Genomic DNA, 26,228 nt, shown 5'->3' with positions numbered 1-26,228 from the left:
GACTGTTGGGTACACCTTCTATCACAGATCCGAAGGCAAGACATTCGTTGCTAAGAATGGATCCTTTCTAGAGAAGGAGTTTCTCTCAAAAGAAGTGAGTGGGAGGAAAGTAGAACTTGACGAGGTAACTGTACCTGCTCCCTTACTGGAAAGTAGTTCATCACAGAAAACTGTTTCAGTGACACCTACACCAGTTAGTGAGGAAGCCAATGATAATGATCATGAAACTTCAGATCAAGATACTACTGAACCTCGTAGATCAACCAGAGTAAGATCCGCACCAGAGTGGTACGGTAATCCTGTTCTGCAAGTCATGCTACTAGATCATGATGAACCTACGAACTATGAAGAAGCGATGGTGAGCCCAGATTCCGCAAAGTGGCTTGAAGCCATGAAATCTGAGATGGGATCCATGTATGAGAACAAAGTATGGACTTTGGTTGACTTGCCCAATGATCGACAAGCAATTGAAAATAAATGGATCTTTAAGAAGAAGACTGACGCTGATGGTAATGTTACTGTCTACAAAGCTCGACTTGTCGCAAAAGGTTTTCGGCAAGTTCAAGGGATTGACTACGATGAGACCTTCTCACCCGTAGTGATGCTTAAGTCCGTCCGAATCATGTTAGCGATTGCCGCATTTTATGATTATGAAATTTGGCAGATGGATGTCAAAACTGCATTCCTGAATAGATTTCTGGAAGAAGAGTTGTATATGATGCAACCGGAAGGTTTTGTCGATCCAAAGGGAGCTAACAAAGTGTGCAAGCTCCAGCGATCCATTTATGGACTGGTGCAAGACTCTCGGAGTTGGAATAAACGTTTTGATAGTGTGATCAAAGCATTTGGTTTTATACAGACTTTCGGAGAAGCCTGTATTTACAAGAAAGTGAGTGGGAGCTCTGTAGCATTTCTGATATTATATGTGGATGACATATTGCTGATTGGAAATGATATAGAATTTCTGGATAGCATAAAGGGATACTTGAATAAAAGTTTTTCAATGAAAGACCTCGGTGAAGCTACTTACATATTAGGCATTAAGATCTATAGAGATAGATCAAGACGCTTAATTGGACTTTCACAAAGCACATACCTTGACAAAATTTTGAAGAAGTTCAAAATGGATCAGGCAAAGAAAGGGTTCTTGCCTGTGTTACAAGGTGTGAAGTTGAGTAAGACTCAATGCCCGACCACTGCAGAAGATAGAGAGAATATGAAAGATGTTCCCTATGCATCAGCCATAGGCTCTATCATGTATGCAATGCTGTGTACCAGACCTGATGTATGCCTTGCTATAAGTTTAGCAGGGAGGTACCAAAGTAATCCAGGAGTGGATCACTGGACAGCGGTCAAGAACATCCTAAAATACCTGAAAAGGACTAAGGATATGTTTCTCGTATATGGAGGTGACAAAGAGCTCACCGTAAAAGGTTACGTTGATGCAAGCTTTGACACTGATCCGGACGATTCTAAATCGCAAACCGGATACATGTTTACATTAAACGGTGGAGCTGTCAGTTGGTGCAGTTCTAAACAAAGCATCGTAGCGGGATCTACATGTGAAGCGGAGTACATAGCTGCTTCGGAAGCAGCGAACGAAGGAGTCTGGATGAAGGAGTTCATATCCGATCTAGGTGTCATACCTAATGCATCGGGTCCAATGAAAATCTTTTGTGACAATACTGGTGCAATTGCCTTGGCAAAGGAATCCAGATTTCACAAAAGGACCAAACACATCAAGAGATGCTTCAACTCCATCCGGGATCTAGTCCAGGTGGGAGACATAGAGATTTGCAAGATACATACGGATCTGAATATTGCAGACCCGTTGACTAAGCCTCTTCCACGAGCAAAACATGATCAGCACCAAAGCTCCATGGGTGTTAGATTCATTACAGTGTAATCTAGATTATAGACTCTAGTGCAAGTGGGAGACTGAAGGAAATATGCCCTAGAGGCAATAATAAAGTTATTATTTATTTCCTTATAATCATGATAAATGTTTATTATTCATGCTAGAATTGTATTAACCGGAAACATAATACATGTGTGAATACATAGACAAACAAAGTGTCACTAGTATGCCTCTACTTGACTAGCTCGTTAATCAAAGATGGTTATGTTTCCTAACCATGAACAATGAGTTGTTATTTGATTAACGAGGTCACATCATTAGTTGAATGATCTGATTGACATGACCCATTCCATTAGCTTAGCACCCGATCGTTTAGTATGTTGCTATTGCTTTCTTCATGACTTATACATGTTCCTATGACTATGAGATTATGCAACTCCCGTTTACCGGAGGAACACTTTGGATGCTACCAAACGTCACAACGTAACTGGGTGATTATAAAGGAGCATTACAGGTGTCTCCAAAGGTAGATGTTGGGTTGGCGTATTTCAAGATTAGGATTTGTCACTCCGATTGTCGGAGAGGTATCTCTGGGCCCTCTCGGTAATACACATCACATAAGCCTTGCAAGCATTACAACTAATATGTTAGTTGTGAGATGATGTATTACGGAACGAGTAAAGAGACTTGCCGGTAACGAGATTGAACTAGGTATTGGATACCGACGATCGAATCTCGGGCAAGTAACATACCGATGACAAAGGGAACAACGTATGTTGTTATGCGGTCTGACCGATAAAGATCTTCGTAGAATATGTAGGAGCCAATATGGGCATCCAGGTCCCGCTATTGGTTATTGACCGGAGACGTGTCTCGGTCATGTCTACATTGTTCTCGAACCCGTAGGGTCCGCACGCTTAAGGTTACGATGACAGTTACATTATGAGTTTATGCATTTTGATGTACCGAAGGTTGTTCGGAGTCCCGGATGTGATCACGGACATGACGAGGAGTCTCGAAATGGTCGAGACGTAAAGATTGATATATTGGAAGCCTATGTTTGGACATCGGAAGTGTTCCGGGTGAAATCGGGATTTTACCGGGTTACCGGGAGGTTACCGGAACCCCCCGGGAACCATATGGGCCTTCATGGGCCTTAGTGGAAAGGAGAAAGGGGCAGCCCAAGGTGGCTGCGCCACTTCCCCCTCCCCTAGTCCTATTAGGACTAGGAGAAGGTGGCCGGCCCCCCTCTCTCTCTTTCCCCCCCTTGGGAATCCTAGTTGGAATAGGATTGGGGGGGGGAGTCCTACTCCCGGAAGGAGTAGGACTCCTCCTGCGCCTCTCTCCCTGGCCGGCGCCCCCCTCCCCCCTTGGCTCCTTTATATACTGAGGTAGAGGCACCCTAGAACAGACAAGTTGATCCACGTGATCTATTCCTTAGCCGTGTGCGGTGCCCCCTGCCACCATATACCTCGATAATACTGTAGCGGAGTTTAGGCGAAGCCCTGCTGCTGTAGTTCATCAAGATCATCACCACGCCGTCGTGCTGACGAAACTCTACCCCGACACTTTGCTGGATCGGAGTCCGGGGATCGTCATCGAGCTGAACGTGTGCTCGAACTCGGAGGTGCCGTAGTTTCGGTGCTTGATCGGTTGGATCGTGAAGACGTACGACTACTTCCTCTACGTCGTGTCATCGCTTCCGCAGTCGGTCTGCGTTGGGTACGTAGACAACACTCTCCCCCTCGTTGCTATGCATCACATGATCTTGCGTGTGCGTAGGAATTTTTTTGAAATTACTACGAAACCCAACATGCCGCCACCCCTACGGAGGGAACCCTAGGTGGGGGTGCAGCCCCTCCCCTCCCCCTATATATACTTGAGGTTTTGGGGCTGCCTAAGACACACGATTCAATCTCCCTGTTGGCGCAGCCCTACCCCTCTTCCTCCTCGTCTCTCATAGTGCTTGGTGAAGCCCTGCTGGAGTCCCGCGCTCCTCCACCACCACCACGCCGTCGTGCTGCTGCTGGATGGAGTCTTCCCCAACCTCTCCTTCTCCCCTTGCTGGATCAAGGCGTAGGAGACGTCACCGGGCTGTACGTGTGTTGAACACGGAGGTGCCGTCCGTTCGGCACTAGGATCATCGGTGATTTGGATCACGACGAGTACGACTCCATCAACCCCGTTCACTTAAACGCTTCCGCTTAGCGATCTACAAGGGTATGTAGATGCACTCTCCTTCCCTCTTTGCTAGATTACTCCATAGATTGATCTTGGTGATGCGTAGAAATTTTTGAATTTCTGCTACGTCCCCCAACAAAATAATCTATGAATTATCAACTATTAGGCTAACTACGCACATATTAGATTCTTTGTTTCAGCTGTCTCCTGTTGCACTGATATATATTTACGTTTCAGATTATGTAGTCTTCTGCAGGTTGTCAGATAAACTCTTCCAGAGATTGAGATCTAATCAAAACTGCTTTGAGTCCTTTACCTTTGATTTTGCAAAATGCAATCAGAAGTAGTTGTCATCTCTAATGTTAATGAATAGATTCTCAGAAAAGGAAATTAATTGGAATGATCTGCTCAGCTTGTCCCATGACTTCAAAAGGAAGAATTTGACTAAACTGAGATGTTGATCTGCAGTGTAAAGATAGACAAAATCAAAGACTGGCCTATTTTCCAGTAACTCCCTTAGTCAACACCCGAGAGCATAAGTGTGAGCAAAATCAATGGTAGCACCAAGTATTGAGCAAAAGCACTTCGCGTTTTCAAGATACGGTCTGAGCTTAAAAATTGAATTGAACGTGACGGTTAGTGTTATGCTTATAAGTTGGTAGCCCCCGGCACTTTCTGTTGTAGATGATGCGTATTATTACCTCCTTCAAGTTAAAATGCCATTCTAATAAAAAAACAACATGTTCTGGTCAACTCAGGTGCGTTCCACTGGGTGTTTTTCTTTCTTAATAAATTGTTGTTGGTGCTAAATAACTATGGGCTTAGGATCAAGGCTGTACTTGTTATTGCCAATGAGTTATTGCTTTGTATTTTTACATGCCGACGGTTGGAATGTGATAATAATTTCTGCATGTCTACACATAGTTTATTCATCCCACTGGAAAAAGAACCAAGAATGTTGCGTGCAGAGATGTCTTGGAGGGACAACACATGTTTGTTTTCCGTACATGCCAATCCACCTTATTATATTAGGACATGTTACTCATCTCTAATATTGATTTTTTTTCTAATTTATGTGCATATTATGCATACAATTATGAGCTGTTCTGTTAGGATAATTTGAGTTAGGGATCCTTACTAAATAATGTATAAAGATGGTACTGAAGGAGGCTTTGCAACTAGCAAGGTGCTCTGTTTATAATCTGACTGATATTTCTTAAAAGACGTATGGCTGCTCTGTTCTCTCAGACAATATAAAGCATGGTTCTATATGCTCTGCTAAATTTGCAACTTTCAATGCTTTGTGGGGCCTTTCCCATCAACTCTAGGGATTTTACCTAAAGGTTCTTCTCTGATTTTTCTGTGTGTGTGACTAGCTATTTTACTTACTGGACGTCTATATCAGGCATGTTTAGGGCCTTGTCTATATTTTTCATGTGAATCGCAGAGTAATATGTGAATAACATTTGCACTGGTGTAAGCTTGCATGTTTGCTACAGCAGGGCAGAGTTGGTGTAGCATCATTAGTTTCTTTTTTGATATACTAACAAGTTACCCTGTGCGAATTCTCAACTATTTGGAGCCCTGCTTGCGTGCAAGATTACGAGGAGCGCCCTGTGCAATTCCTCGACTGTTTGACACAGCGAGCGTCAAACGGGAGGGCTCCCAGGGGAGAGGCATGGCGGCCAGGGGCATCTCCTTTGTTTATCCGCCACTTCCCTTCGTCACCAGTGAATAGCAATCATGGCACCGCATCATTCACTTGCCTACCATAGATTGACTGCTCATGCGGGCGCTTCAGTCCACTACTCCATCTCATGTTGTATATTTCCTCTCTTTATATCCAGATAAAGTATAGCATGTAAATATGTCTAAATTCAGAAATAACGGCTTCCCTTCTATCTTCATTATACTGTTTTGGTTAGTAAAAATGTAACTAAATTCAATGGATGGTGTTATTTGAAGCTAGATTATAGGATTATTCCCCTGGTGTTATTAATGTATTTGGATTAAAGTTAATAACATGATTCCTTTATATTATTCCTTTAGAATTTGGTATGATATATAACCACCAGTTTAGTAGATGATTTGGTATGATATATAACCACCAGTTCAGTAGATGATTCCTTTATATTATTCCAAAGGCTTGGCAATGAATTTGGATTAAAGTTATGAACATGATTCACTGGAAATTGGAAAAAGGACGTTATGAATTTGTAACTATAGGAAATTGTGCTTTCTAGGTTTTTTATGGTCTTGCTTCTAAATTTGATTTTATCTTGGGTGGATTTTCAAAGCAGGCATGGGTGTTATCCTTTTTGCTTAGCATGCCTTCTTTACTGGTAAAGAAACACATTAGATATATCTGGATTTTTGTTGAGTAAATGAGTGAGTGCAAATAAATTCAGACACGAAGCAAAAACTTTGATGTTTCATTGATTAACCAGAAGACTTTTCAGTTAATCACGAAAAACCAAAACAAAAGGGCCAAGCCCTCTCTAGAACACCGTAATGCCACAAGAAACTCCAACCACACAAACACACACTAGCTAGCGAACTCGCTTCACCGAACAAGCTGCTCTTCCATGTCCGAAAGAAGTCATGAGGCACTCTCCCATGGGCGATGAAGAGATAAGCATTCCACATGCACGTAGTAGTTGCAACCCACACGACATGAGGTCCATGCCGTCGAAGTTGCAAAGCTCTCGGGGCCGCCGCCCCGACGTCCACTGCTTCAACACGCCTTGTGCCCTCAACCGGTAGGGTCATCGCCCCCCACATGCCACTGCAGAGACGTGCATTGCACGTGTACGCTTACTAGTTCAGAAAAAGTCAATGTGTGCTGCAAGGTCGGAAGAAGAAGTGTGGTAAGCCCTGGTAGACAGCGATAGAAAAGAAAAAAGGAAATAAAAGCAAAAGAAAATAAAAGTAAGAAACCAAAAGTATGAAAGAAGGGAAAATCAGTAGAATTCGAAATTTATGGTGGGAACAGATAAAACTTTTACACGATGAGTCGATACACACGCTGAATCAAATTTCTTTTTTTCCTAAGGGATTCTAAGAATTAGTTTGACAGAGCCCAGATAAAAACATTTCAGTAGGAAAATCATTTTTTCAGTAATAAATGAATATTTTTTATTCATAAACTATTCAGAATGCATCATCTTGACTAAAAACCAAGATTCTTGTTATAAACTACTCCCTCCGTCCACAATATAAAACGTTTTTGCAAGACTATGTTACCAAACGTTTTATACTGTGAGACGGAATGGTAAAAGTTACATCGCATATCTTGGAAGTCATCCTCTCTAACTCCACCTTTTAAATCTGCATTCCTCCAGAACTCGAACGCAGAGTGATAAGGGCATCTCCAGCCGTTGTGCCTCCCAGGAGGCGTTTTTTCGGCCTCCTGGGGAGGCCCCGGTGAAATTTTTGGTATTGGCGGCGTGTCGTCTCCCAGCCGTCCCCTCATAGGTGTTCACATTTTCTTTTTTTTTTCAATTTCAGTGTCCGGTCATTCAACAAACACCTTTTGGGCATGCCCATCACACCGGACTCAAGCTCGCCGACGACGACCCCAGGCCACCCCGTCCTTCCTCCTCCGCCATGGGCATCGGTGGCGCCGGCGTTCTGCTATGCGTGGAGGCCGCCGCCAGCCGTGCCCGTGCGAGGCAGTATGAGCCTCCACGCGAGCTAGCTAGCTCCGTTGGATGGCATGGCGTTCCACGCGGGCTAGCTATCTAGCTTCGCTGCATGGTGGGTGCCGGCCCGTTCATGGCGACCCACGCGAGCTAGCAGCGCCCAGCCACGCCCGGCCCAGCCTCAACTCACCGCGCGCAGCCACGTCCGGCCTCACCTTGGCCGCAACTCCATGGCGCGCGCCTCCGAGGTGCAGCGGTGCGAGCTAGCGTGACGATCTCCGGCGCGCTGTCGATCCATGCATCCGCAGCGACGAGCGCGCGAATAGGGCATGCCATGCGTGCGTGCCCGGACGGACTCGCCTCGCGCCCCGCGCCCGGCAGGTGCTGCTGCAGCCGTCGGCCTCGCGCTCGCGCCCGCGCCCGACATGTGCTGCAGCCGTCGGCCTCGCTTCCACGCCCAGGCCGCGCCACCCCGACTCGGCGAGCGGCGACAGGGGCGACATGGCGTGGAGCTGGCAGATGAGCTGCGCTCGAACTCGAGGATGGCACGCTCATCAGCGAGCTCCGTCCTGGCGAGCAGGGCGCGGTGGCGTGGGCGTCTGCCTCCGCCCCGGCCACACGCAGACGTCGGCCACCGCACAGGCGAGCGGCAGGTGCGAGCGTCGGCCACGACGCCTCCCCGTGCAGCTCGGCGTGCAAAATACGCGGCTCGATGTGTGTGCGTGGGGTAGGCAGAAGGAAAGAGACAAGAGAGGAGAGAGAGGAGAGGAGAGAGAGGGGGTGGGTGGCTAACGTGGGCTAATTTGGTTGGTTAAAACAAAGCGCCGGTGCCCCCAGAAGCCCCCCGGTTGCCTGGGTGTGGGCTGGGCTCGCCGGCTGTAACTTTTGCTTTTACCGGCGAAAAATGAAGTCTTGGGGGCCTGAGTGGGGCGTTTTTTGCCCGCCGGCGCTCAAAAAGTGGCCTGGGGAGGCTTCTCGGGGGCGCGGCTGGAGATGCCCTAAGTTAGCGTTTTTTGGTCGTCTTAATAATAGGACTATGACTTGGTTAGGGTCGGGTCGTCCTGAAGTTTTGGAGTTAGTTGCTGAGGATTGTAATGATACTGTGATTGAGTAATACAAGGTTTTTGAGCTCGCAAGAAAAAAATCTGCATTCCTCCAGAACTCGAACGCAGATGGATAGAAATTGTGTGCACACAAGAAGGGAGAAGAAGAACACGGGAAATAAATAAATAAAAACTGTCAGTACAAACAGAAGCCCAGCAGGTTAAAATCGAAGCCCACGAACTAACAGTCCCCAAATCTCCCGTCAAAAAAAGAAAGAAAACAAAAGCAAATCCCCAAATCCTCGAGCGCCTCCTTCGATCAATCCCTAGCACCGGGCCGATCGAAATCTGAAACGTCAGGCGGATCGATGGCCGACGGCGACGCCGCCAGCGCCTCCCCCTGGCCGGCGTCGATCCTCCTCTCCCAGCAGGCGTACATCGCCGCCAGCAGGAACGACACCACGGCCACGGCCAAGGCGAGGTCGACGACGGGCAACCACACCGTGGAGGTCACCTTCTGGATCGCGGACCCGCCGGCGGTGTCCTTCTGCACCTGCCACTGCTCCAAGGTCGCCGCCCTGAAGGTGCCGCCAGAGGTGGGCGCTCAGGGCAGGTTCGTCCTCCTCCGCGCCGTCTTCGCCTGGGGCTAGTACTACAGCAAGGACGAGGAGGAGTACTTTGTCTACACGGGCGACCCCAGGTCCCCGTCCCTCGAGAGCATCTCGCTGCATCTCGCTTCCCGAGCACGAAGACGGGCGGCTGCTGCGCCAAGTCGACGAGTTCGGGATCGTGCCCCGCCCCCGCGGCGAGGATGCCGGCGGCCATTACCTCCTGGCGGCGCTCCGCAGCGCGGCGAACAGCTCTAAGGAATACCAGCTCCACATCTACTCGTCCGAGGACAGGACGTGGAGGAGCAAGGAGGTGATCAACCCATGCCCCGGGGAGTACGCGATCTGGCCGGACAAGGTGATCACGCTGGGATACGGCGTGCTGGCGTGGGTCTGTTTTCAGCAAGGCATGGTGGTGTGCGACGTGCTTCAGAGCATCTCCAACAGCCGTGCTAAACTAGCGCCGCGCCACAAATTAGGCCGTTTTAGCGCGCGCGCGCAACGCGGCGGGTCGCTTCAGCACGCGCGCTATAACGGGTTAGGCGTGCGGTTGAAAACACTTACCCGCGCGGCGTATTTCGGGCGTCAGCTACAGCGCGCGGCACACTCGAGCGCGAGCGCCGCACTCTTTCCTCTCCTCGTCCTACGCCCCGCGCGCGCCGGCGCCGGCGTCCTGCCACCCACCCATGGACGCGCACACCGGCACCCCGCTGTACAGCCGCGACCCCCCGCCGCCGCCGCCGCCGCAGCCGAAAACCCTAGCGCGGGAAGCGCTGGCGTCGCCACCGCCGGAGCTCTGCCGAGCGTCGGCCTCGCGTGCAGCCTCTTCTTGCCGCCACGAATGACCACGGCGCCGGGTGGCGTCGCGCCGGCGCTGTCCCCTGTCGCCGCCACACCGTCGAAGAAGGTCCCCAATGCGGCGCGGACAAAGAAGGGCAAAACATCCGCGAAGAAAAACAAGGCGGCGAACGGCTCCGGCACCACGAAGGCGAGGGGAAAGAAGCTTGCAGGGCGTTCGACGGCCGCGGCGGCTACCGAAGCGGCGGCGAGCTCACTCGTTGAGCCGGCCGCCGACGCGCACCACATGTTCGACGAAATGCCCCCAAGGTGAAAAAATTTCTAACTTTTCTTTTCTTCTTATTTTTTCAATGCATCATCATCACATATAGATAGCTTATTTGCATTGTTCAAAAAACTTTGTAGTCTCAACGATGATGCATACATGTCCACTATGGGTGTTGGGTCCAACAATTCGCATTGGTCTCAAACCAATGACATCCATTTCGAAGACCATGAGTTTGAGGTGGACGAGGAGGGTGAGGGAATTGTCGAGGCGCCGAAAGGAAGAACGGGCAATTACTCAACCAACGATGACAAGTTACTATGCCATACTTATTTTCAAGTGTCGAGGGATCCATCCATTGGAGGTGATCAAAGTAGAGACGCGTATTGGGGGCGAATGAAAGAACACTTTGATGCTCACAACTTGAGTAGAATTGACCGCTCCGAGAGATCACTTCGGTCCCGATGGTCGACAATCAACTCGGATTGTCAAAAGTGGGCGGCCGTACAAAAGGCAGTTGACAAGATTAACCCAAGTGGCACAAATGAGGATGATCGAGTAAGTGGCATCTCATATATGTTCATCATACTTATTTTTGGTGACCGAAGTGCTAACTTGTTTTGTTTTTCTTGTAGAACAACATTGCACAAAACTTGTTCAAAGAAGAGACAAGGACAACCAAGAAGGGGAAGATCAAGAAAGGCAGGGTCTTTACCTTGCCTCATTGCTATGAAGTGTTAAAGGATGATGAGAAATGGAAGAAGCGTGATGGTTTGGAGGATTTGCATTTGAGCAACAAACGGAAGCGAGCAATTGAGATTAATGATGATGAGGAGGAGGATGATGCATCAAGTGATGACGACAAGAGAAGCCCCACACCCAACTCGGTTTCATACTCGAAGCCAAAACGACCGGATGGGTGCAAGAAAGACAAAACCGAAAAGAAGAAGAGGAAAGGAGATGATGAGCTGAAAAATGCTATGGAAACTATTGTGAAGACAAGGGTCGAAGCCAATGAGGTGAGGAAAATGGCAAGGAACCAAGATGCCGTGGCCGAGGAGAGGAGGTTGGCGGCCGAGGAGAGAAGGGTGGCGGCCGAGGAGAGAAAGGTGGCTTTGGAGGAGAGGAAAGTGAGCAACGAGGAGCGAGCTAAGTTGTTGGAATGGAGAAGCACCTGTTCTTCTTGGACACATCTAACCTCAATGCAGCGCAAAAAGAGTATGTCAATCTTGCCCAATAAGAAGTCTTGATCCAAAAAAGAGCCTTGGTTCGTGCAATGGGTGGCGGTGGCCTCGGCGCCATGGGTGGCGGTGGCCTCGGCGCCATGGGTGGCGATGGCCTCAGTGCCATGGGAGGCATGGGTGGCTTCGGAGCCATGGGAGGCATGGGTGCACATCCGCCCGCCATGGGAGGCATGGGTGCACCTCCGGCCGCCATGGGAGGCATGGGTGCACCTCCGGCCGCCATGGGAGGCATGGGTGGCTTTGGAGCACCCTCCGACGCTATGGCCGCCATGGGAGGCATGAGTTTTGCTTCTCTCATGGGAGGCATGGGTGCACCTCCGGCCGCCATGGGTGCAATGTCTTTCGATGTGCCTTCTCACACACATTCCCATGAAGATGCCGTTGAAGATCTTGCCAACACCGTCGGAGCTTCACATGATGCGGTGCGTGATGCGGTGCGTGATGAGGAGAGGGAGGAAGACTCATCTTCGGAGGCGGAAGAGTCGTCTTCGGAAGATGAGAACGAAGATGAAGACGAGGAAGATGAAGATTGATGTGTCTTTCATGTCTTAAACTTTAGTTTGCATTTGAACTTGGTTGGATGAACTTGTGGGCATGATTTTGAACTTGTGGGCATGAACTTTTATTCATCAACTTGTTTGTGTCAAATTTTACATGTTCATTTTTGTCTAAAATATCATATATGCAAAATGCCCGGCGAGTCGCGCGCGCTGCATTTTTGCGCTCTGCTGGAGCGGCGCGCGCGCGCTGGCCGGCGTGCAAAACCAGCCGCAGCGCGCGCGGTAAACAGACTTTTTGCGCGCGATGCTTAGCGTGGCTGTTGGAGATGCTCTTAGGATCAGGAGGGACCGCTCCACGCGCGCTACATCCCGTTGCCGGCGCCATTGCCTGAGAACCGACAATCTAGCTATTTGAAGAAGTTTTGGGATGTCGCCTGCGTTGATGGTCTCATCAAGTTCATCGAGGTGGAGCACCGTGTGATCGTGACAGAGATCAGAGAAGAGCCGCTGCTGGACCCCAGGGACAAGGATGTGCTCTACGATTCAGACCTTATCGCAATAAGCAAGCGCAAGCATGCACACATCAAGCCCAAGATCCTGCGCACCATGAACGGTTGGAGTGCCATGACATGGACCAGGGAGCTAGGGTCCGACTGCTGGCGCAAGGGAAGCATCGTCGATGTTGATGACATTTCGGTCGATGACACGGCGTTACGGTCAGGCCAAGGGAATGATGAATCCACTAGAATCATGCCATCCAGGAACCTGTACTCGGCTTGGCCCACCCTGTGCGAAGATGGTAATGCCATTCTTTACCTCAAATTATCCAGGCATTTGACTGATTCAAGTAGATGGGTGATTGCTGTGGATCTTGCCAAGAAGACACTGAAAGTGGAAGCACCCGGGGAGCACCCTTTTGGAGGATGCCCCCCTTGGCAGCAAATATGCCATCCCTGCGCATTGGCGAACCATCTGAAAATGACTCCACGTAATTGTTGCTGGCTTTCTCTTGTTATATCAACATGCTTGTTACTTGTGAATTTTATTGTTTGCTGCTTAGACCCTTTCAGTGGCTACACACAATGACACAATGTTGTTGGCTATCTGGTTTTTCTATCTTGCCTTTATGGATATATCTTAATCTTTGTATAGATGCCTGTCTGGTTTATGCCTACGGAGTCCCGGTTTATGACTACTATGGCATTGCTTATGAGTTTTTTTCGTTATTTGTAGGCATTAAAGTCTCAGCAATCCAGATCACGCAGAAGGGCAGCTCCGCAAATGAGCCAAATAATACGCCTGTAAGTATTTTTCTATCATGTCCTGCTTTTCATATTTCAAAGAATTCCCACCGGCTAAAGTTGCCTCCCTCGTGTCCGTAGTTCTGCGTCGGTGAGCCTGATTCATATGAATCCAAGAACAAACGTCCAAGGCAGGTTTCTTATCTTACTGTGTTATGAGAACACTATTCTTTGAAGATCCGTGCCATATGTTGATCTGTTTTACACCATCAAACCATCGAATATTCTGAAAGCTATGCTTCAACAGGTGCGCGGAGCCCGGCTACGGTGGGTACCCGTCAATGTCATGCCCCCTCAAAACATTCTGGTATGCTGCGTTTCAAATGCACTGTTTCCCATGTTCCCATATTTGATCATCATACATCAACATTAACCAGAACGTGCCACTCCAGCCACCGCCATCGCCACCACAATGTTTCAACGTATGGGACGGACCCTGCCGCAACCCTATGTATGCGCCACGGGCCCTTGTCCTGACATGTGTAGCTACGACAATTATCAGCCGCTGTCGCAGCAGCCACTAACGCAGGAGCAACAGACGGCACCTAGCAGAGCATTTGGACCTCATCAGGTAAAGAAACTTGTGAAGTTTATGATATATGATCCCGTGTCCTCAGTCGACCTGCGCCCGTAGGAACTGCTACAACATTCTCCTCCTTGTGCTGTATGATTAGAAAGTTCAAGAAAATCAATCATGGGCACCATGTTTATAAAGGCGCTTAGAATTCATTGAGGAACTGCTAAAACATTCGACACTGTGTTTTATTCTAATTCATTGTCATATACTCACTCGGTATCAAAATTCAAGACATTTTTTGACACTGTCATGGTGTCAAAAAACATCTTATGTTTTGATACAGAGGGAGTAACATGTTAAAAACATGGAATTATTCATGTCTGCTATGTTGTACCGCTTTTGTCCTGTTACCTACAGTAAAACTGAACAGAAGTTGCTGTTTGTTTCCAGGCACCCAGTCCATCCTTCAATCACTGGTGGGGAGCCAGTTACCATGGGAGTTCACAGCAACGCCCTGCCGGCAACTCATATTCCTACGGTGAGCACTCAGCCAATGCCAACTACCATCAACGGTGATAGCTGCTGCTTACCTCTCCCAACACGGTTGCAGCAAACACGTAATGGTGCCAGCAGCGTACTCACCTTTATTTACTGATTTTCTTCTGCCAGTTCCAGGTAGCTATTATTTGCTGGTAATTCGGCACCTGGTTTTATTTATCGAGTTCGGTAGTTGGAGGATGAACGGGATGCTTCATTTTTTAGATTTACTTTTTTTTTCTCTGAACTCGATAAATAGAACAATTTTGACCCTTAATCCCTTATATGACACTGCATACATGATTAACATTTTTTTCCAATAGATCTTTTAATGTCTATTTATTTTCATACATGCTGTATATTTTTTGTATACATCTAAAACAATTTTTATACATGTTTTATGTTTTTTCATATATATGATTAACACTTTTACAAAAAAATGTTTTGAACGTTTTTTTCAAATACATGTTAAGAATTTTTGAAATGCACATTGGAACAATTTTTGTATGATAAAAAACTATTTTTTAACTATGCAATTTTTTCTACATTGTACAATTTTTTTTGAAATGTCACGAACATATTTTTGAAATTCATGAACATTTTATTAAATGTAACATACATTTTTTAAATTTACGAATCATTTGTTTTTGAAATACAGAAACATTTTTTTACATTGTATAAACATTGTTTTTGACATGGCCCGCGGTTACTGGGCTGGCCCAGTACCAGCTCCCAGCAAGCGAGTCGTGGTTAGGTCTCGCTCTAGAAGCAATACCGTGTGGTCAGGTCTCACTCTAGAAGCAATAGCATGTAGGGAAGCGTCATCACTTGCGGAAGATCTAAACTTGGAACACCTTTATATTGCATCTGACTTAACAAAAGTGGTGAATGGAATCCGGGTCAGTTTTGGAGGCGCTTTCGGAGGGATCATTAGGGAGATAAAACAAAAAGAAACATCCTTTATTTCATGTAATTTTGTGCATGAATTTCGAGCTACAAATCATGAAGCTCATAAGATAGATAGGCTTGGTACTACTCTTCCTCAGCGGAGACATATTTTGGTTGGGTTCACCCCACGGTGCTCTTGTTATACCAGTAAATGTTCATATGAATTATTAATAGAGCCTGGCTGTCTTTCCTCAAAAATAAATAAATTATGCACACGATTCCGATCGATCCTTTGCACAGGAAGAAAGATCCCTAGTGGCGAATGTACATTTTCGAAGCATCGATTTTGCTTTTTTGTCACGCCTTCCATGAATATGATCTCATGATAAAAATTTGCAAATACTTGGAACATTTGTCAAAGTATACCACAATTTTTTTTTAGAATTTTTTGAACATGCTTTCATTTATTTTTTATATTTTATTGTTCATCCAAGCTCATTTGAGCTCGAGCTCAGATACTCCGCGTCCCACTAGTGGAGTACTACTACAGGGAGGCCAATAGGAAGCAGCAGGTAGACATGAAGTTCCTGGCAAGGTTGCAAAGACATTTTTCATTGATGAGTTGATTTTAGTGCTGTGTGATCTTGAGTTCTTGACTACAGTTAGCTTAGCTCGCACCAAGAATTGCTTAGGAATTAGTGTTGTCATAGCAGACAAACAAGTAGGAGTACATACATGATAGAAACGTATGATGATGCCGATCGATTTGGAGAAACAAGTAATCATCGACAGAAACATCATATCACACACAACCAGCACACACGCACAGTCGGAGCAAACCAAAGAGGCACACTCGAGTGGAAATCGATCGGTGCACAAACGAGACATGCGATACTTGTAGTAGTAGTAGCAGGAAGCAGCTAAGGTAGGCGATCGATGGCGCAGGCGAGGCGCGCGGTGCCGGCCCATCCCATCACGCGTGCTTGCAAGTGAGGTTCCTGAGGCAGGGGAGGTTCATCTCGGCGATCTTGACCTTCTTGTCGGCGCGGCTGCAGTGGTGGCCGGGCGCGCACTGGATCTCCACCTCCCGCTCCACCTCGCAGAAGCACGCCTTGTCCGCCACCACGCTGCAGCACTTCTCGGGCACGTCGACGAGGGGGAGGCAGTTCTTGAAGTACATGGCCTGCGTCTTGCATGGCTCGGGCTCGAACCGGTACGCCGCCGCCGGCGTCGCGGCGAGCGCGGCGCACGCGAGGACGACGGCCAGCGCCGCCACGGCGAGCTTCACGGACGCCATGGGAGGATGGATGGAGCTTAGCTAGCTAGTGGTGGAAGCAAAGTGGAACACCCGATGACAGGGGTCAGCGCGGATCGATGGGCTCAACACATGGCGTGTCCGCGTATTTTATAGGCGATCCATGGCACCTAGGAACGGCGGCGGGGTAACGTGCAGCGGAAGCGCGGAACCCCCGATCGAGATACTAGCGTGGTACAGCGGACCTCTGTCCTCCTCTCCCATCTCTTGTTTTCTTAATTAGTGGGGTTGTCGGGTCGAATCAGGCTTATGCATGTGGCGATCCACTGGTGCATGTGATTGGTGGGCGCATGCTGGTTGTGTATACATTCGGCAGCTCTCCAGCTAGGGATGGCAGTTTTGTCCATGGGTATGGGTACCTGCGGGTACTCTATCCGAAAACAATGGGTATGAGCAAGACATGAAGAGATTTTCTACCCACGGTTAATGGGTACCCATACCCACAAAATATATGGGTAGGGCATGGGTAAGAAATTGTGTCCATGGATAACCCAATAGATACCCAAAAAAAATTAATAAATAAAAATAACTCTTATAACATGTGGGATTAGCATCCAACTCATATGGTCCAACCCTAAATCTCATATTCCTTAAACAAGTCATAACTCATAGGCTCATAATCACCTGCTCACCACTCCTCATACATCCTATGTGACTCCTCAAAAAGATGAAATATCGACTCTTTGCTACCAGACTCTTGTCGAACACTCAATCCAGCGATCCCCAATTCCCATCACCGCCTTCCACAACGTCGGCCTTCCACCAACCGCTGCTCATACTCCCCTGATGCTTCCAAGAGGCCACCCACTGAAGGAGGCCACATACGTGCTATACTACTCTACCATGGTCATTTGAATTTTAAACTCATTTCTCTACCTCTTAAGAATTTGAATGCTATATATTGCACCCAATGGATACCCATTGGGTATAGGATACCCGATGGGTATGGGCATGGGTGTCAGTTTATACCCATGGGTATTGAAGTGGGTGGGTATAAAAAGTTTCTATGGGTATGGGTTTGGGTAGAAGGAGTTTGTACCCACCCATACCCTACCCATTGCCATCCCTATCTCCAGCGGACGGAGCGCCAGTTTGACGACTCCAGAAAAATGCGCTGCGGGCCGCTCCGCTCCGGCTGCTCCAGGAGCAGAGCCTAAATAAACAATTTTGTGACTAATTTAGGCCCTGTTTGAATATCCACTAGATCCGTGAAATTAGAGGAGTTGCGGAGCACCTACTTTTCAGCTTTAGTATTTTAGCCTATGACTCCGTTGACTCGGCGAGCCGAGTCTGCAAGCGGAGTGCCTCCGAACACTCCCTTAATCCATAGATAAATCACTAGTATGGCATTGACTGCATTTACGACATTCTGACTCTGATCTAAACATGCACGCACTAAGCAAACAGATGTGGAACGTTTGGCGTGCGCGTGGAGCAGATGTGGAACGATTGGCGTCCACGTACGACATTCTGACTCTGATGTATAGGCACAACCGCGTGAAGAGACGTGGGCTCGACCCACGTCCGAGTCCGTGACAGCCCACGATCCGACGTCTCAGATCATGGCCTAGCTGTTAGAAACTCTCCCTTAGTGACTGGCAAAAATAAGCGCATAGGTGTGAGCTCGGCTAGGCTCATTCCCGCGGCGCGACGCGTCGTGACGAGGCGTGGTGTGGCGAGGCGGGCGGCGGAGGAGGAGCACGCGAGGGCCTCTTATATTCTCAAGCTCCAATAGCATGTGCAAGCCAATTCCTTATAAAGAGGTCCAACTCCTCCACTCGCGGGGTGAGACTAAACTTCCCACTACACCTAGTATCAATAAACCCACATGGGCCCTTAGAGATTTTCAGAAATTGCTAGATGGGCCTAAAGCCCAGCCCAAATTTTAGCAATCCCTCACCAGATCTCGAGGGCCCATTGTGTCCTCTATTCCAATTGTTGTTTCGATATACCAGTGTTTTAGTGAAGACCTGTTAAAGTTGAGCTTCACCTAGAGCAAGTAGCTACACTTCTTCACAACTGGACAATGGACTATGCCTTGAATTGTCAGTTTGGCGTAAAGAAGCTTCACCACATGTCTTACTAGTACTAGGCTGCCGAATGCTGACCCCTCGGGTGGAGCATATAAGTCACACTCCTGGCATATTCATGAGTTTACTAGAGATCACCCCAATCTCATAGACCGTGACCAGCAGTCGGGCTCATATAGGCGTGTTCCTCCAAAGATCGCTCTGTAGGATAGCATCTTGCTTACATAAGCTTTGGAACACATTAAGACAGTAGTCCTCCAAAGATCAATTCCAGGTCCTACTTCACGGGGTCTCCGATCACATAGGTTGGGTTACCACCATGGCAACTCATGTGGGTCTCATACCAATCTCTCTCGATGCACTATCTATCACAACACGTCATAGCCCTTTTGTAAAGGGACCTGCCAGATTCTTAGCCGTATGGACATACTCCAACGCTATGAGTCCGGAGTTTCTTAATTTTCTGACAGCTTTTAATCTCATTCTTATGTGTCTGTTGGACTTCATATTGTCCTTTGAACTCTTCACCTTGGTGATGACAGTCTGATTGTCACAGTTCATAAGGATAGTCGGAACAGGTTTATCAACCAATGGCAAGTCCATCAAAAGATCTCGAAGCCGTCCTGGTTCGACACCAGACGTGTCTAATGCTGTTAATTCTACTTCCATTGTCGATCTTGTTAAGATCGTTTGCTTGCAAGACTTTCAGGAAACAACGCCACCTCCAAGAGTAAACATATACCCAGTTGTGGCCTTTATCTCATCAGCATCAGTGATCCAATTCGCATCACTATACCCTTCAAGTATCGACGGGTATCCCGTATAGTGAAGTCCGTAGTTCATAGTACCTTTCAGATAGCGCATAACTCTCTCAATAGCATGCCAATGCACATCACCCGGGTTCAAAACAAACCGGCTCAGTTTGCTCACAGCAAACGCGATGTCAGGCCTCGTTGCGCTCGCCAGATATATGAGTGAAGCAATGATTTGAGAGTATCTCAGTTGATCCTTAGCCGTGCCTTCGAACTTCCGAACCAATGCACTAGGATCATATGGTGTTTGAGATGGTTTGCAGTCTGAGTATCCAAAATGACTCAACACCTTCTCAACATAATGGAATTGCAGAAGTGTGATCCCACCCTCATTATCTGTCAGTAGCTTGATGTTCAAGATAACATTAGCCGCATCAAGGTCCTTCATCTCAAAGTTCTGAGATAAAAACGACTGGACCTCCTCGTACACGTTTCTCATATACACCAAGGTCCTTCATCTCATGATGCACATTTCTCGTATACATCTAGAATATTTTTTATACACATTTTAGCATTTTTCAAATATATGATTAACATTTTTACAAAAAATGTTTTGATTTTTTGTAAATACATGTTAAACATTTTTGAAATACACAATGGAAGAATTTATGGATGATAAAATACTATATTTTGAACTATGCAATCATTTCTTTACATTGTACAGACATTTTTGAAATGTCACAAACACAATTTTTGAAATTCGTGATCATGTCTGCAAATGTAACATTTTTTTAATCTACGAAACATTTGTTTTTGAAATACACGAACATGTTTTACATTGTATAACCATTGTTTTTGACTTGGCACGCTGTTACTGGTCCTGGCTAGTACTAGTCCCTGCAGGCGAGCCGTGGTTTGGACTCGCCGCACTAAATGGCTGACTAGCCACTGGGCTGCAGTTAGTAGGCCTTGAGCGCGTGGCCTGTTTGCGCAAAGACGAAATATTTGTGCAGACGATTCCACCCCTCAAAAATAATAAAAAGAAATATACAAATCACCCTCAAATTCACTCTTTGGGATACATATCCCACTAAACTTAAAACCGGGACAAATAACACCCTGAAATTACTTAAACCGGGTTAATAACCCTCTTGAGCGGTTTATATGTAATTTGGAGCGGTTTTTGTCCCCCATGATTTTGATTAGGCGCTGATTGGGCAAAGAACGCTGAGTAGGCCAGCGTGGGTCCCATTAGTCAGTTATCCCCTGCTTCTCCTCTGTTTCCCTCTCTCTCACGCAAAAAATCCCCAATCAAGCGGACGAACCCCTAGGCTTCTCGGCCAATCCCAACCCGAATCCACGGATGAACCCTTGCTTCTCCTCTGTTCTCGTTGCTCTCCTCTCGCCGTCGACCTCCAGAAGCAATGGCGTCGTCTCGGGTGGTTCCAACAGCCTGGTCACCCTCTCGGACCTATCGTCGGCGGTGAGCAGCCAGCCGTGCGAGGACCCGATCAGGTACCTGGTGCGGATGGGCGGGTAGGCATGGCGTTCCGCTCCGGGGCAGCAGTTCAAGCTAGCTGCGTAGGCTCGTATTACCGTGGGCGCGTACGATTTGACGGTAATCTGATCCGAGACTGCATATACCACTGTCTGAAGGTAACACAAGCTGAAGCTAACACATTGGTGAACTAGTACAACATCTGACACACACACCACCCATGGTACACCACTGTCTGAAGTCTGAACCTTCGGAATAATATACTTCTCTGGTATTTCTCTGCCTACTAAATTTTCATCTGCTAATCTATTGCTTCTGGTGTGTTTGCTTCTTATTTTGTTGGTAATTGTTTGCTCTATGTGTGTAGGGAATTGACTGCAAATATTTTCTCTGGCATGATGATCCGCACACTCCATTTGTGAATCTGTTGCTTGGTGATTTACGCGATGTTGTGTATCGACTGAAGGAACGACTGAGGAATGAAAATGATTTGCTCAACACCAACTTGTTGAAGAACAAAATGTTGGATGCGTATGTGTGTGATTTGGAAGTCAAGCATCGTGGAGAAGTTGATGTCTTGAAGAATAAGATTCAGAAACTGCAGTTCTTCTTTGTGCTTGCTCTGTTCTGCTTTGTCATTTCACACTTGGAAATGATTGTCCTGAAGAAGAAGCTAGTTTGTGAAGGAGTCAAGAAGAAGCTAGTTTGTGAAGGAGTCAAGAAGAAGAAGAGGAAGAAGCTGGTTTGTGAAGGAGTCATTTATGTATGCTGTTTTGCTTTGTAAGCTTTTAACCAAGATTCAGAATGAATGCTGTTAAAAGGGTTCAGAATTTGTACTGTATCTTCTTATGCAAAATTCAGAATTTGGTACGATGCCTCTTGCAAGTGTTGTGAAAAGATTCAGAATTTGGTACAATGCAAAATCTCAGTTTTATGTCTGATCTTCTTATGTAGAATGTATACTGTATGCTGATACGAAAAGATTCAGAATGTATATCTGATCTTCTTATATGTGTTGTGATGTATGCAACACTGTTTTATCTACGATGAACCAAATATACAAATATATTGTTTGCCGTTATGAAAAGATCATCTACAGTGAACCAAATATATTGTTGGCCTGGTACTTGCAATTTGGGTTTGTTGCACCAATTATACTGTAGGGGTTCCCTTACAGTCTTTCTATTAAAAAAAATATTAGAAAAAAAACAAATATATTGTATCTTGTTATGAACAGCATAAAATATGCAGTGAACCAAATAGTACAAAAAAACAAATATACTGTATGTTGTTATGAAAAGATCATCTGCAATGAACCAAATATTACAAAAAAATATGAAGATATTGTATGCAAGTATGCAAAGATCATCTGAACCAAATATTACAAAAAATACAGAGATGCTGTATGCTAGTATGAAAAGATCATCTGAAACACCAATCCTAATTTATAATACAGAACATAGTAGCCTGATATACAGAAAATACACGGCTCCATATAGATATATATTACATGACATGACTCTTGACACAAAAATGACTCCTCAACATCAAACTGGAGGACCTGCTCTGCCTTTCTTAGCTTCTTTGTATGCAGCCAAATTGAAGACACAATGTTGTGGCAAAGTTGTAACTTGTTTAGGTGGAACAAATGGAGTAGCAGCACTTCTCTGAACCTTTGCTGATCTAGCCTTGCCGCCTGGAGCATGCTTATCATATTTCAGCGAGCTTGGTTGTGATACAGGCAATGAGCTTGGTTGTGAATTTGTCTCCCTAATTTGAATGCTTGTAGGTCGTCTGCACTCATGCACTTGTAGGTCTTGAGTTACAGCCTTTCCCTTGCTCAGCCTTGCAACTTCTTCAACCTATTACATGTACACATTAAAACTTATGGACTACATGGGTATAATATGACATGTGAGAATGTAGTAAACATTTGAAATTACTTATGTTCAGCACATTACCTTTGATTTCTTTGAAGTTTCTGCCTCATAGGCTTCTTTCTGTAGTTTCCTTTTCCTAGACCTTTCTCTGACAATATGTGCATTTCCATGATGCTTAGTTGCAGCAGCATTATTTGTGCAACTTTTCATGTTATGGCCTGTCCTATTGCATGAACTGCAAGTGATTTGGCCACCCACCCTGCTCATTTTTATCCCTTTTGGTGCTTCTCCTTCTTCTCTTTTCCTTTCTTTCCTTGGCCTTCCTGGCATTTTGATGTAACCAGGTGCTTGTGGCCTCACATGATCAGCAACCGGCCAATTTGACTGACCTTCCAATGGCTCCAACACATGAGAGTATATTTTCTTGTAAGCCTCAATGGAATAACACTCAGCTATGTATGCATCCAACAGTTGTGAGCTCTTGTAGATGCAGCTTATTGCATGGCAGCAGGGTAGACCAGAAAGCTGCCAATATCTACAAGAACAAACCCTAGTTTGCAAATTCACAGTGTACTTGTATTTATCATGCTCTAACACCTCAAACCCATCTCTTCCATTCCAGATCACATGACAATTTCCAGATCTTGTTATATTCTGCTTCAGTTTTTTAAATATGTTTGGACATATGATTCCTGGCCATTTCAAACACTTGGTAATGCATTCTTGTATCCTCACCATAATTTTGCATCTTATCCACTCCAGCATAGATATAATAGGTAGATATCTTGATTCCATGATCCAGTTATTGAATGACTCACACATATTATTGTCAACTGAATCACAGTAGCTTCCCAGCTTCATGTAAGCCCTACTCCAGTGAATTGGGTCTGTATTCATCATGTCCTTTGCTCCTTCAACTGTGAATTGAGCCAACCGTGCTCTATTATAGTTGAACAGAGACCTGTTATGCTCTGACTTTGTCATGTTCATCTTTGCTGAACAACAAATGCCTGTGAGTTTTAATTCCATAGGAAATCACTGCTTTCTTCATGTGCTCTCTGCTTCTAAAAACCATGCCAAGCTGAAAGTTGGGTTTTTCAGCTTTGTTATCAAATCTAGGCCATTTGCTCTTCCTTCTAACCATAGTGGTACCTCCTTCTCCATCACTTTCTTCATCATAAGAGAAGTTATCCTCATCAGAGTCAAAATATGGAGTTTCAAAACCAGCATCCAAATCATCATCAGATTTACATTGTACTTTATTGTCTTGCATTATAATTCCACTTCTCCGCCCAAGCTTCTTAGCTCTCTCATTCCTCCTAATCTCTCTTGCAAGCTTTCCCAGTTCCTCTGCCTCCGAGTCCTCTCCAGAACTACAATCAGGTATTGGCACATATTCACTGTCCTCTTCATCGGATTTGCCAACATGAGGTGCATCTGCTGCTGGAACATGTTCAGTTGATATATCATTATCTGCACCAACTATTGCAGCAACTGAAGGAAATATGCCCTAGAGGCAATAATAAAGTTATTATTTATTTCCTTATATCATGATAAATGTTTATTATTCATGCTAGAATTGTATTAACCGGAAACATAATACTTGTGTGAATACATAGACAAACAAAGTGTCACTAGTATGCCTCTACTTGACTAGCTCGTTAATCAAAGATGGTTATGTTTCCTAACCATAAACAAAAGAGTTGTTATTTGATTAACGGGATCACATCATTAGGAGAATGATGTGATTGACATGACCCATTCCATTAGCTTAGCACCCGATCGTTTAGTATGTTGCTATTGCTTTCTTCATGACTTATACATGTTCCTATGACTATGAGATTATGCAACTCCCGTTTGCCGGAGGAACACTTTGTGTGCTACCAAACGTCACAACATAACTGGGTGATTATAAAGGAGCTCTACAGGTGTCTCCAAAGGTACATGTTGGGTTGGCGTATTTCGAGATTAGGATTTGTCACTCCGATTGTCGGAGAGGTATCTCTGGGCCCTCTCGGTAATGCACATCACATAAGCCTTGCAAGCATTGCAACCAATGAGTTAGTTGAGAGATGATGTATTACGGAACGAGTAAAGAGACTTGCCGGTAACGAGATTGAACTAGGTATTGGATACCGACGATCGAATCTCGGGCAAGTAACATACCGATGACAAAGGGAACAACGTATGTTGTATGCGGTCTGACCGATAAAGATCTTCGTAGAATATGTAGGAGCCAATATGGGCATCCAGGTCCCGCTATTGGTTATTGACCGGAGATTTGTCTCAGTCATGTCTGCATTGTTCTCGAACCGTAGGGTCCGCACGCTTAACGTTACGATGACAGTTATCATGAGTTTATGCATTTTGATGTACCGAAGTTAGTTCGGAGTCCCGGATGTGATCACAGACATGACGAGGAGTCTCGAAATGGTCGAGACATAAAGATTGATATATTGGACGGCTATATTCGGACACCAGAAGCGTTCCGGGTGATTTCGGAAAAAACCGGAGTGCTGGAGGGGTTACCGAAACCCCCCGGGGAAGTAAAGGGCCTTATTGGGCCTGAGGGGAGAGAGAGGGCAGCAGCCCAAGAGGTGGCGCGCCCCCCCTCAAGGGAGTCCGAATTGGACTAGGAGGGGAGGGCGCGGCCCCCCCTTTCTCTCTCCCTCTCCCTCTCTTTCCTCCCCCCCCAAGTCTCCTAGTTGGACTAGGAAAGGGGAGTCCTACTCCCACTAGGAGGAGGACTCCCCCTCCCTTGGCGCGCCCCATAGGCCGGCCGGCCTCCCCCTTGCTCCTTTATATACGGGGGCAGGGGGGCACCTCTAGACACATAAGTTGATCCTCGTGATCGTTCCTTAGCCGTGTGCGGTGCCCCCTGCCACCATATTCCACCTCGGTCATATCGTTGTAGTGCTTAGGCGAAGCCCTGCGTCAGTAGAACATCATCATCGTCACCACGCCGTTGTGCTGACGGAACTCATCCCCGAAGCTTTGCTGGATCGGAGCCCGGGGAGCGTCATCAAGCTGTACGTGTGCTAAGAACTCGGAGGTGCCGGAGTAACGGTGCTTGGGTCGGTCGGATCGGGAAGAAGACGTACGACTACTTCCTCTACGTTGTGTCAACGCTTCCGTTGCGATCTACAAGGGTACGTAGATCATACTCTCCCCTCTTGTTGCTATGCATCACCATGATCTTGCGTGTGCGTAGGAATTTTTTTGAAATTACTGCGTTCCCCAACAGCAACTTCTTTCTCTGTTTCAGTAGCTCTTACATCAAACTGTCGCACTATTTCAGATGTAGTTGCAACAGATTGTGCTACTGTTTTAGTTCCATTTGCAGCAACCTCCCTTCTTCTTACTTCCATCTTA

The 26,228-nt window shown here is 46.4% G+C and overlaps 2 protein-coding genes across 2 annotated transcripts; both read right to left on the bottom strand.

Annotated features, from left to right (window-relative positions):
• Positions 1-16,065: 16,065 nt before the first annotated feature.
• On the bottom strand, positions 16,066-16,777 carry LOC125512893 (uncharacterized). Its single transcript, XM_048677961.2, has one exon. It carries the CDS (start codon positions 16,676-16,678, stop codon positions 16,355-16,357), a length of 324 nt encoding a protein of 107 aa, XP_048533918.1. The 5' UTR covers positions 16,679-16,777; the 3' UTR covers positions 16,066-16,354.
• A 5,746-nt stretch (positions 16,778-22,523) lies between these two features.
• On the bottom strand, positions 22,524-23,756 carry LOC147966509 (uncharacterized). Its single transcript, XM_087527282.1, has 2 exons — positions 22,938-23,756; positions 22,524-22,838 (listed from the first exon to the last, which is right to left on the bottom strand). The coding sequence occupies exons 1-2, from the start codon at positions 23,754-23,756 to the stop codon at positions 22,524-22,526; spliced, it is 1,134 nt and encodes a 377-aa protein (XP_087383408.1).
• Between the last annotated feature and the right edge of the window lie 2,472 nt (positions 23,757-26,228).

The sequence above is a fragment of the Triticum urartu genome, chromosome 6A (genome assembly GCF_056163025.1).
Source record: "Triticum urartu cultivar PI428250 chromosome 6A, HENAU_Tu73, whole genome shotgun sequence".
NCBI lineage: Eukaryota > Viridiplantae > Streptophyta > Magnoliopsida > Poales > Poaceae > Triticum > Triticum urartu.
Note: the sequence above shows the minus strand (reverse complement) of the source record. Positions and strands in the feature narration are given on the sequence as shown.